General features: G+C 41.9%; 1 protein-coding gene across 5 annotated transcripts in view; it reads right to left on the minus strand.

Moving 5' to 3' along the window:
* Positions 1-474: 474 nt before the first annotated feature.
* Positions 475-13485, minus strand: part of IL1RL1 (interleukin 1 receptor like 1) — a 41018-nt gene continuing 28007 nt past the window's right edge. For 4 of the 5 annotated variants that reach the window (XM_032351722.1, XM_032351721.1, XM_032351719.1 and 1 more), the window contains exons 7-12: positions 12553-12624; positions 11083-11224; positions 10842-10987; positions 5440-5586; positions 4274-4441; positions 475-1521 (exon numbers count right to left, since the gene is read on the minus strand). In XM_032351722.1, the coding sequence (XP_032207613.1) occupies positions 1136-1521; positions 4274-4441; positions 5440-5586; positions 10842-10987; positions 11083-11224; positions 12553-12624 (1061 nt within the window). In that variant the 3' untranslated portion in view covers positions 475-1135. Of the gene's footprint in view, positions 1599-4273; positions 4442-5439; positions 5587-10841; positions 10988-11082; positions 11225-12552; positions 12625-13485 lie in introns of all 5 variants that reach the window. The other variant, XM_032351724.1, reaches the window with a different exon arrangement.

Genomic DNA, 13485 nt, shown 5'->3' on the forward strand with positions numbered 1-13485 from the left:
ATCGAGCCCCACATCGGGTCTCTGCTCAGCAGGGAGCCTGCTTCCCTTCCTCTCTCTCTGCCTGCCTCTCCACCTACTTGTGATCTCTGTCTGTCAAATAAATAAATAAATAAATAATCTTAAAAAAAAAAAACTACACACTGTATGATCTCACTACATAAATGGTATGTTTCAGCACAAATTCAAATTTTTTTCGAAAACAAATTTACCACAATGTTTAAGAGTCATTATCTTAGGATAATGGATTTATGGATAATTTTTGCTCTTTTCCTCTTTCATATTTTCTGTTCTTCTGTAACTTTTAGAGGGAGAAAAAAATTTCTCTCTCTCTCTTTTTTAAAGATGTTATTCATTTATTTGACAGAGAGAGTGAAAGTGAGAGAGATCACAGAGAGAGAGGGAGAAGCAGACTCCCAGCTGAGCAGAGAGCCCGATGCAGGACTCGATCCCAGGACCCTGGGATCATGACCTGAGCCGAAGACAGATGCTCAACCAAGTGAACCACCCAGGAACCTGAAAAAAATATTTCTAAAGAGAATGAAAATCTCTGAAAGAAATTTTAGAGCAGCAAAAATTTGATTATAATGGCAACCAGGTAAGCCCCTCCAATAACATCGACAACATCGAAATGAAAAAACCCAGCATCCAGTCAAATAAAATAGAATAAATTCTGGTCTGGTTGGGAATAAGAAGGACTGTTACTGTTCTGCTTGTGGAAATCTGAGTGTTCTTCAAGGTTGCATGAACATTTAGCTCTAACACTTCCAGCTTGAAGTTTAACGTGTGGAGTATTGACAAGGAATAAGGAGAAGGAGAAGAGGAAAGAGAGAGAAAGAGGGAAAAAAGCATAATGAAAAAATACTAGGCCACATGGAGAAAGATCAGTAAAGGGAGAAAAGGCAGGAAAAGTGGGCTGAAGAGAGAGGGGTCGAGAAAAGAAATTTCTGGGTGTTTTGCATCCCCCCAGAATCAGGAAAATGGGAGTCAAGTTGGTAGATGAAATCAGAGACCAGCCTCCTCTAGACATCACCACTCCTCCTGTCCCTGCTCCAGTGTCTGGTCCAATGTGGTCATCCAGGAGGAGGAGCTCAGGTCAGTGGAAGCTGGGTGCCTTACTAGCACACCAAAGCCAGCACTATTGCTCCTGGGCACTCAGGGAAGCCAAACTGAGTGTCTTCCCTGGGGGTCGGTTGGGCACAGGCATGCGGTACCTGACGTGCTTCCAGAATTTGGAATTCAGAGACTGTTTGTCAGCCATGTGGTCTTGCCTCCACTTGATGGTACCCTGCACTTCCACGAGGTGCCGGAGGGACTCCTGAAGCTCCTCAAACCGCAGTCCACCGGGCTTGCTCAGAGCCTCCATTTCTATCAGGATCACCTTGGAGTCATTCTGGATGAGGGCGCTGTGTAGGGCGATCTCCTGCTCGTAGGCAAACTCCCCGCTGTGGACCAGATCAGGAGTCAGGATAAAAATCTGCCGCCGGCTCTTTCGTATGTTGTTCTCCACGGCAGTGGCTGCGTCTAAGAATAAAAGCCCCGGATCACATTTCCTGCTCCTGCGTTTTGAAATCTAATGCTTTGATCATGAATGTTCTGGACTTTAAAAAAAAAAAAAAAGTTATGGTTTTAATCTGTTATGGGATTCTGACACCAATCAGTTCTTCATTCAGGAAAGGGGGAATGTGCTTGAAGGGACAACCTGTTATGTTCGACTTACCCCTCTCACTGTGAGCACATCAGTCCCAAGTCCCTCTTCCTTCCCAGGTAGGTCAGTTCTAACTAAAATGAATCCTTGGAGTTACATGGCAGGTAGAGATGTTTAGTGGGAGAATTAGAATTCAAGTTCATTAGCTATGTATTATCTTCTTAGAATATTAGTGTATGTGTTTTACCAGGGCTTAGTACTTTCACTGTTAGGGACTGTTGCTCCTCTGAACTGATTAAAATCTCTAAGGGAGTCCTGGATTCACGTCACTCCCCAATGTCTCTGTTTGAGAAGGTGATTTGATTCAGACTAGAAAGATCTTAAGGAAGACCAGATCCCCTTATCAATTTAGAGTTTATACAGCATCAGCTCCATGGTGATGGCAGGAAACTTTAGGGCAGACTTAAAAAACACATGTAAAATATTCAGCTCTCCCTGCAAAGAGGGACCAGAGAAATCAAAGAAATGCAACCATGAACGAAACCACTCAAGAATTTCTTAGAGCAGGACAGCCAAAAGACTGCCAACCCATGTAGTGTGAACTAGGGAAATAAATGTTGAATAGCACCAGGTAGAGACTTCATGTCGGTCAGGATCCTAACAGAAAACTCAGCACACTCAAAAGGACTGACTTAAGAGAGGTTAATGAGAGGAGAATTTATAAAAGATGTGGACAGAGCCAAGAGAAATCAATGAGAGATGCCTCGGAACCCCAGCACGGGAAATAGCCAGGGAGGCATTACCCTCCTCCAGGTGTGAAGGGGAAGAAGCAATTACGAAAGCTAAGGTGTATAAAGGCAGCTAACAGGAGCCCATGTTCTGGGAGAGAAGAGCCCAGCTCCCCTGGCAACCTTACCTGATGCCTGCCTCTGTACTTCTCTTCCATTGGCCGAACCCAGCAGGGAGCAGAGGGCAGGGGCCTGATAGATTCCATAATGACCAGCTCCTCCCCCCCCTTCCCCGGGGCCACTGGATGGAGCAGGGTGCAGAGTAGATTTGACAGGGCAAAGCTCCAGAAGGTAACTAGCATGGGAAGAAATACCACTGATGCAGTCATGAACTTTTCCAAAGGGACGAGTGAAGTTTGGTGTTGTTTTGTTATATCTGACCTTCCTTAGGTTAAAGTAAGGTTCAGAGGACATGCTTGAGGGAGAGGGGGGTGGGAACATTCCCAGGTGAAAAACAGCATGATGCAGGCCACGCAAGCTTGAGGCTCAGTGCACTGGTGTTCACACTGGGCTGGAGAGAGGTAGAACTAGAAAGGAGGTCGATGGATCTGAGACAAAAACAAAGAAGGGTTTGCAGCCAGATGTGGCAGGTGGTGTGACGTCACAAACAGCTGGGGTCCCTACAGCTTCTTGAGAAGATGTGTAGCATGAAAAGAGCATTTGACTCTGAAAAACAATCTGAGGGTTTTGAAGGGACGGGGGGTGGGAGGTTGGGGTACCAGGTGGTGGGTATTATAGAGGGCACGGATTGCATGGAGCACGGGGTGTGGTGCAAAAACAATGAATACTGTTACGCTGAAAATAAAAAAAATAAATAAAAAATAAATTAAATATTAAAAAAAAAAAAAGAAAAGAGCATTTGAGCACCGTGGCTCATTTCTTTCTACTGGAATGAGTAGCCAGCGGGAGAGCTGGAGGAAGAAGAAGACTTCTAGAGAAAACTGGGATTCCGTTTTCCTGAATCATTCATTTTACAAAGTTACCCACACCACTGTGGAGGGATTAACATTGCCCAAATATTTCAGGATGAAGTGGATTCACCTGCTGGGTGTTCCTTTAAATCTACAGATGTTTGAATCCCTCTTTGCAGTGGAAATGCCAGTTTAAATTCACAGTCTACTAAGCATTCACTTCACTGGACTTACCCTCAGTGATGCTCCTGCCTCAGGAACATTCCAAACACTTTCTGGTCTCCGAGAAATTCGAGAAGAGCTATAAGGAGGGCTCATGGGTACTTGACATAAATATAGAGGGAGAAAAGCTACTGAAAGGCCAGAATTGTGACAAACTGGGGAAGGTACATGGAATCGACTAAGAAACAGAAGACAGCTCTAGTGGATGAGGTGAGAATACACATTTGCAAATGTTTCTCCGATACAGGGGAAAGCACGAAGACTTTCTGAATCCTTGCAAATATTTCAGTCAATGCCTCTAGGTATGAGAACACATTTCTTTGTTGTTGTTGGTTGGTTTTTGTTTTTTTGTTTTTTTGGTTTTTTTTTTGAGTCTTCTTTCAGCTCTTCTAGAGAGAATTAAGATGTATGTCAGTTATCTTAACAGTGGACATGGGAAGTCAAGTAGGGGCCATGTCTTGCTAAATCCACATAGCAGTGTCCTCACATCACTGATACTCTTATGAAGACCTCATGATCAGGTCGGCTATGGGGGAAGGACAAGCAAAGAATAATATCTCCTTCTTCTGGAGAAATATTTAAAAACTCTGGTCTTAAGGCCTGGAATAATGATTGTATTTCCTTATCCAAAACAGGGATAAGACCACCTATCCTTGGCCTTCTGATAAACGTGACTTTCTGTCCTTGATGTGTGTTGATAGCTTTACCTTCTCCCAGTAGCAGATCTCTCCCATAAATGCATAAGTTATAGCCACATTTATTTTCAAGAACTTCAGGCAGAATCTGGTGAACAAAGTGGCCCACGGCATTGGCCCTCTCGGGACTATTTTTATAGTTCCGCGGATAGATAACGTAAGCATCATAGATCTTTCCATCTGAAAATGAGAACAAGAAGTACAACTTTATTTTTTGGCTCTGGAAATTCCCATTTGACTCTTCCTAGACATTCTCCCCTGAATTTTATTGTTATTGGTGCATGTATCCCATCCCCCAAAATATTCTAGAATCCAGAGATGGTGACCACAACCCACTACTGCAAAGTGTCATCAGAAAACCAATCTTAATCTGCAAGTTTTCTCCCTTTACTGCTTCAGACTGAATGGTAGAGAGGCAAGTTTAGCACACACCATATTGTCAAATTTAATTAATAACTTATTGATAAATATCTGTCATGGATAAGGGATCTTCTGTCTTTGGAGTAGATCTCAGTTTTAGTTGTTGTTTCCCCCTAACCTAGGAAATGAAAATGCAAAAGGAGAATTTTTTTTAAGGGATCTATATTTCCCACAAATCAAATAATTAGCCCTAGTTGAGTGGGCCATATGGAAAATGTAGAGTATATCTGCCTCCAAAGGAGAGAATGTTGTCTGATTCAGCAGGCATAAATGTATTCTTTCAGGTGTATACTTGTGCACCCAGGTAGGGCTCTGTAAGGAGTGGGCTTTCTGGTAAAATACACCTGCTTTCTGATGGCTCTGTCTAAGCTGTTCACATCTGGGAAGCAGGAACACTCTAGTTAATGTTTTGAATTCCATGAAGTTTTCCAATACACATTTTCCAAAATGATTAAACTTTTCTGGGCTTGGGCTGATTCTGTTCTTGATTTAGCAGGAACAGCAAGACTATTGGGGGAGGAGATTTGAGCTGTTGAGATGTATCTCAGAACCATAAGGAGCAGCAAAAAAGGACAGAGACTGGCCTCCGAGTGGACTGAGGAAAAAAAAAAAAGAGAGAGAGAGAGAGATCTGCTAACAATATGTTAGCCAGCTAAATCTGGGTTTAGTACCATAGCTCTTAAGAGATCAACAAATGTGCCACCAACAGCCAGCATGGATCCTTTTCTTTGAAGAAAAATGTGGAACTTGCCACTTACCATTCCTTGATTTGTAAGGTCTAGCTAGGTCTCTCCAGAGCAGATTAACCTCAATCCAGAACACTTTCAGCATTATGGCCATGACATTGATTAGCATTAACAAGGTACTAAATCCCGCCAGGATATAGTAGGTGCTTTGCTTGTCATCTATTCAGAAGATAAGGGGAGGACAAAAATGATCACTAATATTCCTAGAACAAGGTAAAATAAACAGAACTCCACTGGGAGGATGAGAAATTCATACAGGAGATGCCTCCCCAGCATTTGCATGGCTGCGTTACAAATCAGTAAGTGAACCTTTACTGAGTGCCTCCCCTAGGCAAGACAGCAAGCTAGGCATGGTAGGGGCTTCTCAAAGCATACAAGGTGCGGCCCCAAATGTAAACTTAACTAAGATAGGAGGTAAATGTGTCATTGGAGCTGGCAGAGGTTTTTAGGAGTGCTCCCTTCAGGCTGGAGTGGGTAATGGAGGCTTCCTGCAGGGGGAGAGAAGTTTTAGAGAACCAGGAAACAAGAAAAAGGCACTCCTGACAAGAGGAGCTGCTGTGAGCCCAAGGGCAGAGATGTGGTGTGTTCTGAGGAATCTGAGTAATCCAGCATGGGGAAGTAGTGGAAGAAACAACAAGAAATATGTGTCAGGGCTCGGTTCTGACCAAACTTGGGGCTCCCGTTCAGGCATTTTGCCTTTATTCGGGAAGGTCACTGGAGCCACTGATGAGTGTTGAGTCGGGTGTTAACAATGAAAGTGGTTGACAAGCAGGATTAATCTGAAGGTAGGGGAAGATTTGTCTCTGTGGGAAGAGACCATAATTACTTAGAAGAAAATGGACAGGAAGTTTCTGCAATACTTGTGGTGAAACATAAGGAGGGTTCTGACCTTTGTAATAATGAGAAAAGAACAGATACATCTGGGGTTGGGGCATTAAGGAGGACGAATCAAAAGGTCTTGGGGTCTTACTGCATAGGAAAGCAGGGAAGAGACAGGGGCCATGTAAGTCTCTAAAGCATAATTGATGGGGAAGTCATATTCCCGGGGTGCTAGGTTCTAAACACAACCCTTATTTTTCTCATCACTGCACTGCATCTCGTACTCACTGTTGCACAAAGTGTATACATGAGATGGTTCTCGATTTCAAAGACTTGGAACAGATACGTACAAATTGTATACAAGCGTTGTACTCATTAATGGTATATTTTGGCTGTTTTATATTTACTTCTCTCTTTAGAATTAACTCTCCTCTTACAAACAGTCACTTAAAGATGACCATTAGAACAATCTCAAAGGAGATTTGTCTCTTGTAACACCCTCCCTGCCTTTTTTGTCTAAAATCTCAAAGCATGGGGCTCCAGTCTTGCCCTAGAAAATCATTTATCCATATTCACAGATTCCTCCCATTGTTCATCAGCACCCTGAGGATCCAGAATTATGACATCAAGAATGACTAAAGCAAAGAGATTCAACACGGGGGAGCAGGAGGGCACGGTGGAGGAGGCGTGTTGCTGAAAATTGGCAGAGAGCTTACTATCTGTACTGTCATCAGTTTAAACGATAAATATGCCGTAAGGAAAGCATTTCAACAGGATTCCCCTTCAGGTCACTCTCTCTAAAAGTCCTATCTGGATACCCTCTGGGAACGTCCATTTCTTGGGGAGATGGAGATGAAGTAACTGGGCATGTGTGTGGCCACTTCCACTGGGAGGAGAGAAGTTAATCTGAGACAGTAAAGAAAGTTGAAGTTCAGTATCTTTCTGTTAATGACTTTAAACCTGTGTAAACAACTCCGTATGTGGTGAGTAAACACTAAATACTTTTTGAAAGTGTTTATAAACAGGAAAACACTGCCTAAGCTTGAGTCCTGGCTCTAACTCCAATTCCTCAAGTTTTTTAACCTCCTCTTGTTTCCTCATCAGCAAAACTGGGTGATAGTAGCAGTCTCTTCCTCCTGGGTTATTGATCAAATAAATAAGAAATGAGATGGGAAATAATCAGAGAGGCCCAAAGGTAACAATGAATAAATGTGTACTACTATGATTAGGAGTGTCAAATATTTATTTAATCACATCAAGGAACATAAACTTTTTAAGTTTTTGTTGTTGAAATTTGAGACAATATTGTAATTTATTTTGTGATGGGAAATAAAGGAATTCATTGTGACTATTAAACTGCTATAGCAACAGTTTTTGTTTAATGTTCACAGTCGTCGAAACAGAGTGTAACCACGTTAATTTGAAGAAAAACAGGGGAAGGGTAACACATACAAATAAACTAGAAGGAAAAAAGTCACCAAGTACATGTAAGGTGAAGACAATTCCAATACACAGGTCATCGGAGAACATTCATAGAGTGACAACGTAGTAAACAAGTCATGGGGATATCGAGGCAATGGCAGTTCTGGGGGGAAGGGCACAGCTTGCCCTCTCCTTGAAGATCCACTGTGCCAGCTACCGCCCTGATACTACATGGTGACATGGTCCATATGTCCTGGGGTGATTCCATTATTACCGGTAGAAACCTGGCAACGCATGAAACTCGACAGCACTCAATGTCATGATTCTGTTTGTTTTACAAATTGGTGATTTGAGTCTAAATTAAAGCAAAACTTCCAAGCACCATCTCAGACAGAGATTTAACCACATGAACTTGGTGGTCTGCTTATCTATTACCCCCAATTTTTTTTCATCAGGTTGTGCCTCTGTGTGGTTATTCAAATTAATCTGGGCTATGTCCCACTTAGGGGTATAAACTGAGGACTTAAATCTCCCTTTGACTATGTGACAAACACATTAAATAATTTCCATGTAGTTGTGCATGGAGTGACAAGTGTAAAAATACCATATTTTTCTCCCCATTTATACTGGATTCAATGCTTCTTCTGACAAACAAGATGTCTTTGCCTGGAAATGCAAACAAGGAAGAAAGTTGACAGGTGCTCAGGAAGGAAATGTTTGTAAAACTATTTTTGCTGACATCACTGCACGCAACGGCATACCAAGGGAGGGGGAGGAAGAAGCAATCTGTCCCCCAGAGGACAAGTGTGTCATCACTAACATTGGTTAGTGTTGTCTGGGTAAGGTGATGATTAAAAGCACAGTGAGTTTGAGGTGCCCAGCTGTCAGTCAGTTAAGCATCTGCCTTCAGCTCAGGTCCTGATCCCAGGATCCTGGGGCTGAGCCAGAGGCCCTGGAGTTGAGCCCTGTATGAAGTCCCCTGTCAGACTCCTTGCTCAGCAGGGGTATCTCTTTCTCTCTCTCTCTCTCTGCCCCTTCCTCCCACTTGTGCTCTCTCTCACTCATTCTCTCTCTCTCAAATAAATAAATAAAATCTTAAAAAAAAAAAGCACAATGACTCTTAGATGGTCTTATTACTGTTTCAGATTCTTTACAGACAGTGTACCTTGTTACCTATACCCAAGATGGATCATTCTCTCCATTTAATTTTAAAAGATTATATATAGTGTCTGAACCTACTAAAGGAAAGTCAGTTTCCTGTTTTTGTTATACTTATATCTTATTGCATCAGATTATAATGAAGTCATTAAAGGCACAGTAGATTCAGATAAAACTATTGAGAAGTTATTAAACAATCTGGCCTTTCCAAGTTACTGGGAAATTTATCTATCCTAACAAACATAAATGTAAGATGTTGTTTTATTGAATAATTAAGCCTTATAGCTAAAGCAGTGGAAATGTACAAAAATCATTTTCCTTGATACCTTTGGTATGTGTTCATTTATTTATTCAACGAATTGTTGTAGAGTACATGCTATAGGTACCAGAGGTGCTGCACTACAGATGGAGGACATGAAGATGGATGAGATGCCGTCTTGCCCTCATGAAGCTTAGAGTCATGTTCAGCAGACTCTCAAACAGATTTTTGTTAAGTGTAAGGGGTGTAGACATAGAGACAGGGCCCTACAAGAACACTAGGAAGGAATATAGACCCCAAACTGGTGGCCAAGGAAGGCTCCTCATAAAAGGTGGTACCTGAATTGCTTCTTGAATAAGAAATACAGTAAAGAAATGAGCTGAGCTACCAGACTTCCCGTGAGTTTCACCTACACCGAGATTGGTAATTACCAGGGGCAGAGGTGGGGATGGGGGAAATAGGTCAACAGGTTGTGTTTTCTTTTTTTAGTTTAAATACATTGAACCCCTAAAAAACAAAACAAAAACAAACAGAAAAAGAAAGACAATTAGCTCAAAAATGTATTTGGTGAAATAAATGATGGTTTCTCTGTATAATGGGATACTATGAAGCCATTAAAAATCATGGTGTAGAAGAACATTTACTATCATGGATCGATTTCTATTATACATTAAGTAATTATAAAATAAGCTATAAAACTTTCTATGTAACTTGTAGCAAAGCATGTTTATAATCTAAATATATCTGAAGAGAATTTATATGGCAATACAAAGGTCAAAGAACAACCAAGACAATCTTGATGAAGAATAAAATTGGAAGACGTACTCTACCCAAAATCAAGGTTGGCTGTACAGCTACAGGAAATAAGAGAGTATAGCATTAGAGCATAAATGTTTTTCTTTTAAAAAGAGACAGGATGTAAGGGATCACACGCTTTTTCTGGAAGTGACCAGAGAGTAAATACTTTAGGTTTTGCAAGTAGAAAATAAATAAATAAATAGATAGATTTACTATTTTATAAAGTTTAACAATAATGGCACATGATGTCTTATCTTATTACAAAGTAGTGTCTTAAGATCTTCCTGGAATGGGCAGTAATTACATACTTCATCTTTTCATCTACTTTGCCAGCCTCACTAACAAAATGTGCACTCTTTAGGACCCAAAAAAAATTTACAGAAGGGAACATGTTTATAACGTGCCATAAAAGTCATGAAAGGTAACACAGAACATAATCACATTTGCTGTTAGTGTGTTCTTTCATATATAGTGAGACAGAGCGAGCTAATGAAAGCAGAAGGATGGCCAAGGAAGCAGCTGCATGTTTTTAAAGAGGAACCAAAATGAGAAGGTAAGGGGGGGGGGTAAGGAAAGGAGGAAGGGGTGGGAGGAGGGAGAGAAGGAAGAGGAAGAGGAAGGGGAGGAGAGGGGGAGGGGTGGAGGCAAAGGAGGAAGAGGGTGGCAAGGTGAGGGGAGGAGGGGAAAGAATGGAGGAGGAGGTAGGAGGGAGAGGAGAAAGGGTGGGAGAAGGAGGAGGAAGGGGGAGAAAAGCTGTAGAGAAGCAACCAGCGAAACCATACTGCAAAGGTCAGTGTTCTTTACAGGAGAAGCACATTCTATGAGGTGGGCCATGTCCATTGTCGTGAGAGACGCGCCCTGGAACCACACTCCAACACATTGTTCTATAAGCAAATGATTTCAGCTTACAGTTGAGGCAGCGAACTCGGGTGACCAAAGTCTCAGGAACACTCCTTACTTGGCCTTTTCCTCTTTAGTCTCACGGTGTGCCGTATCCAGCCATGCAGACTCTGAGCCAGACAGTCATACCGCAGCGACAGGTCCTCCTCTCTCACATCATCTATTCTCAAAGTTGTGTTCTGACAAGTCAGCTCATTGCTAGAACTAAAAAGGCGACATGTTACGTTCAGTACTTACTTCGCTGTTGCAAATTGTGTGGGAGGAATAGGGGATGTGTCAGCCTCAATATAAAAAAATACCTTTGATTTTGCTCCTGTTCCTCTTGAATTCTTGCTTCACCAAAGTTCTGAACTGTGGTTCTGTTCACCTTCCATCGGACGCCAGCCATGAACTGAGATCCTTTCCCAAAGCAAGCAGAGCAGAGTATGTTTGCTGGTTTTCCTGGATGAGAAGCGAAGAAATTCAACAATAAAAATCAGTTCTGCCAGTAGTAGTTCATTCAGTGTGAAAAAAGTCATTGAATACTTGGGTTGTGCCGGGAACTGATTCCATTCACCTTCCTTATCATTAACACCCTCCTGCCTTCATCAATCCCACTTTATAAGGAGGGCCTTCTTTTTACTCTAAATTGGAATTTCTTTGTAACTTCCTTCTTCCACATCTTTCTCCTTCTACCAAATTCTCTTCATCTCTCTGGAAGCCCCTTTGTTGGTAAAACTGTGTTTTGCTGGACCCAACTACAATCCCAGTACTGAATCCTTCAAGGGAACTCTCCTTTATTACTTCTCCTTTTACTGGACGCTTCCTCTGCCCTGAGCTGAAAGCATGAGGGCTGCCACCCACCTGGGGACATGCATTTAGCCATCCCTTCCTGAGCCCTTGGTTCTGGGTCAAGAAGTGTGCAGATGGATGAGGAATGCAGAGTGTCTCAGATGGCGACAATGGCACGCCCAAATGATTAAAATACAAGGTACTCTAGTCTATAGAAAGACTGACAAATTACATGTGAATACAGAGGGAGAAGTCACCTAGGGAGCAGGACTGCCACTCTGTATAAGAAAATGTTTTCCTTGGACCAGATTGGATGGAGGCTCTGGTGGTGCCCACCTGCAGGAAAGGAGGGTGACGTTGGGGAATGGTATTTAATTCACTGTTGAGAGATGAGAAGAAGGAACATCATGGACAAAGGCAAGAAAGAATATGGAAATGCTGCCTTCTCAGTGTCACAACTGTGAGGGGGTGGAGGGGACACAGAGCATATGGGGTTAACAGCTGCAAATAAGCCAGGACGCAGTGAGAACCAGTTCATGAAGGAACTTCTCTTACAGACCAAGAACGTTGAGCTGTATCTCATTTCTGGTAGGGAACTAAAGAAGGCAGAGATGGGCAGAGTTGGAAAGCCTGGGTTCTTATCCTTCTATCACCGATTATCCACAACCCTGGGCATGTCATTGATCCTACCTGAGCCTAAGTATTCACGTGCATAAATTGGGAATGATGTCCACCTCCAGGAGAGAAGTAAGAATGAAGTAAAACAGTATGTGTGAGAGCACCATGAGTTACAAGTACGTTGCAAATGTAAATGCTGGGTATTCCGAATATTAACCCAGTTGAATAAGTACCCAGATGAATATTTCTACACATGACATTTCATTCAGTTCCCAAGATCCATCATGTAACTGCCTGACCCATGCTTAGGGAATTCAGATCAAGAGTCCTATGGAAGGATTCTCCAAGTACCATTTATAGCATTCTTAAAGTTTTCTTACCAATTTCCACTTCTTTTGTTTCATTTTGTGGAGGGGCTATAATTACTGGAAACCAAGAAACGCTTTCTTCCTCTTAAATCAAAGACAAAGAGATTATAAATATTAGGGTTAAAACAAATGTGAGTCCAACACATTAAAAAAATTGCATAACTTGGCAATTGCTAGAAAACCACAATTCTACAGAACAAGCACAGCAATACAGGAAAGAAGATTTCCAAAGTTCTGTGAAACACTAGCATATATAAGATACTTAATAAATGCTTATTGAATGAAAAAAAATTAAAAAGCTCTATGACAACCATAAACACATAAGTCCACACTTCCGGTCACAGATTTCTACCACTGTGGAATTCTAATTGCTGTGGCACTGGTGCCTAGGGAGAGTGAAGGGGATCTTCTGGAGCACCGCTGCATTCCTACACCCCTGGATTCTCGTTTATTTCAGGATAGTGTAAAGCTAAGGAAACCCTGAAATCTCCTTATAGATTTGAAAGCCTTGGTGGTGAGGTATTTTTATAGGCTTTAACATTTGAAAAACACATTTTAGAATCAAATTATCTAGGTGAGGTTATTGATAACATAGAAAATACTGCAAACCAGGATTGTGTGAAAGGCAAAATGGAATGGTGTCACTTAGGTCAAGGGGGTTTGAAATGGAGCCAAGAGGCCATTAAGGAGATGGGTCCCATGACCTCACTGGTGGAACCATGAACTTTTGAACTAGTAAGACTACAAATATTCCAAGACTGAGCCCAAACAGCTACAACCTGGTACAATAAGAAACTTGCTTTTGATAGCCTTAGTCACCAATTGTATTAAGTGAAGCTTAGCTTTCTACTGCCAATATTAATCAGAATTCTTTGTAAACAATGTCTACACACATTCCCTCTGTGCTTTAAAATCACTTGACTTTTGCTTTCTAGTGGGACACTA

Source organism: Mustela erminea, chromosome 7 (genome assembly GCF_009829155.1).
Source record: "Mustela erminea isolate mMusErm1 chromosome 7, mMusErm1.Pri, whole genome shotgun sequence".
Lineage (NCBI taxonomy): Eukaryota > Metazoa > Chordata > Mammalia > Carnivora > Mustelidae > Mustela > Mustela erminea.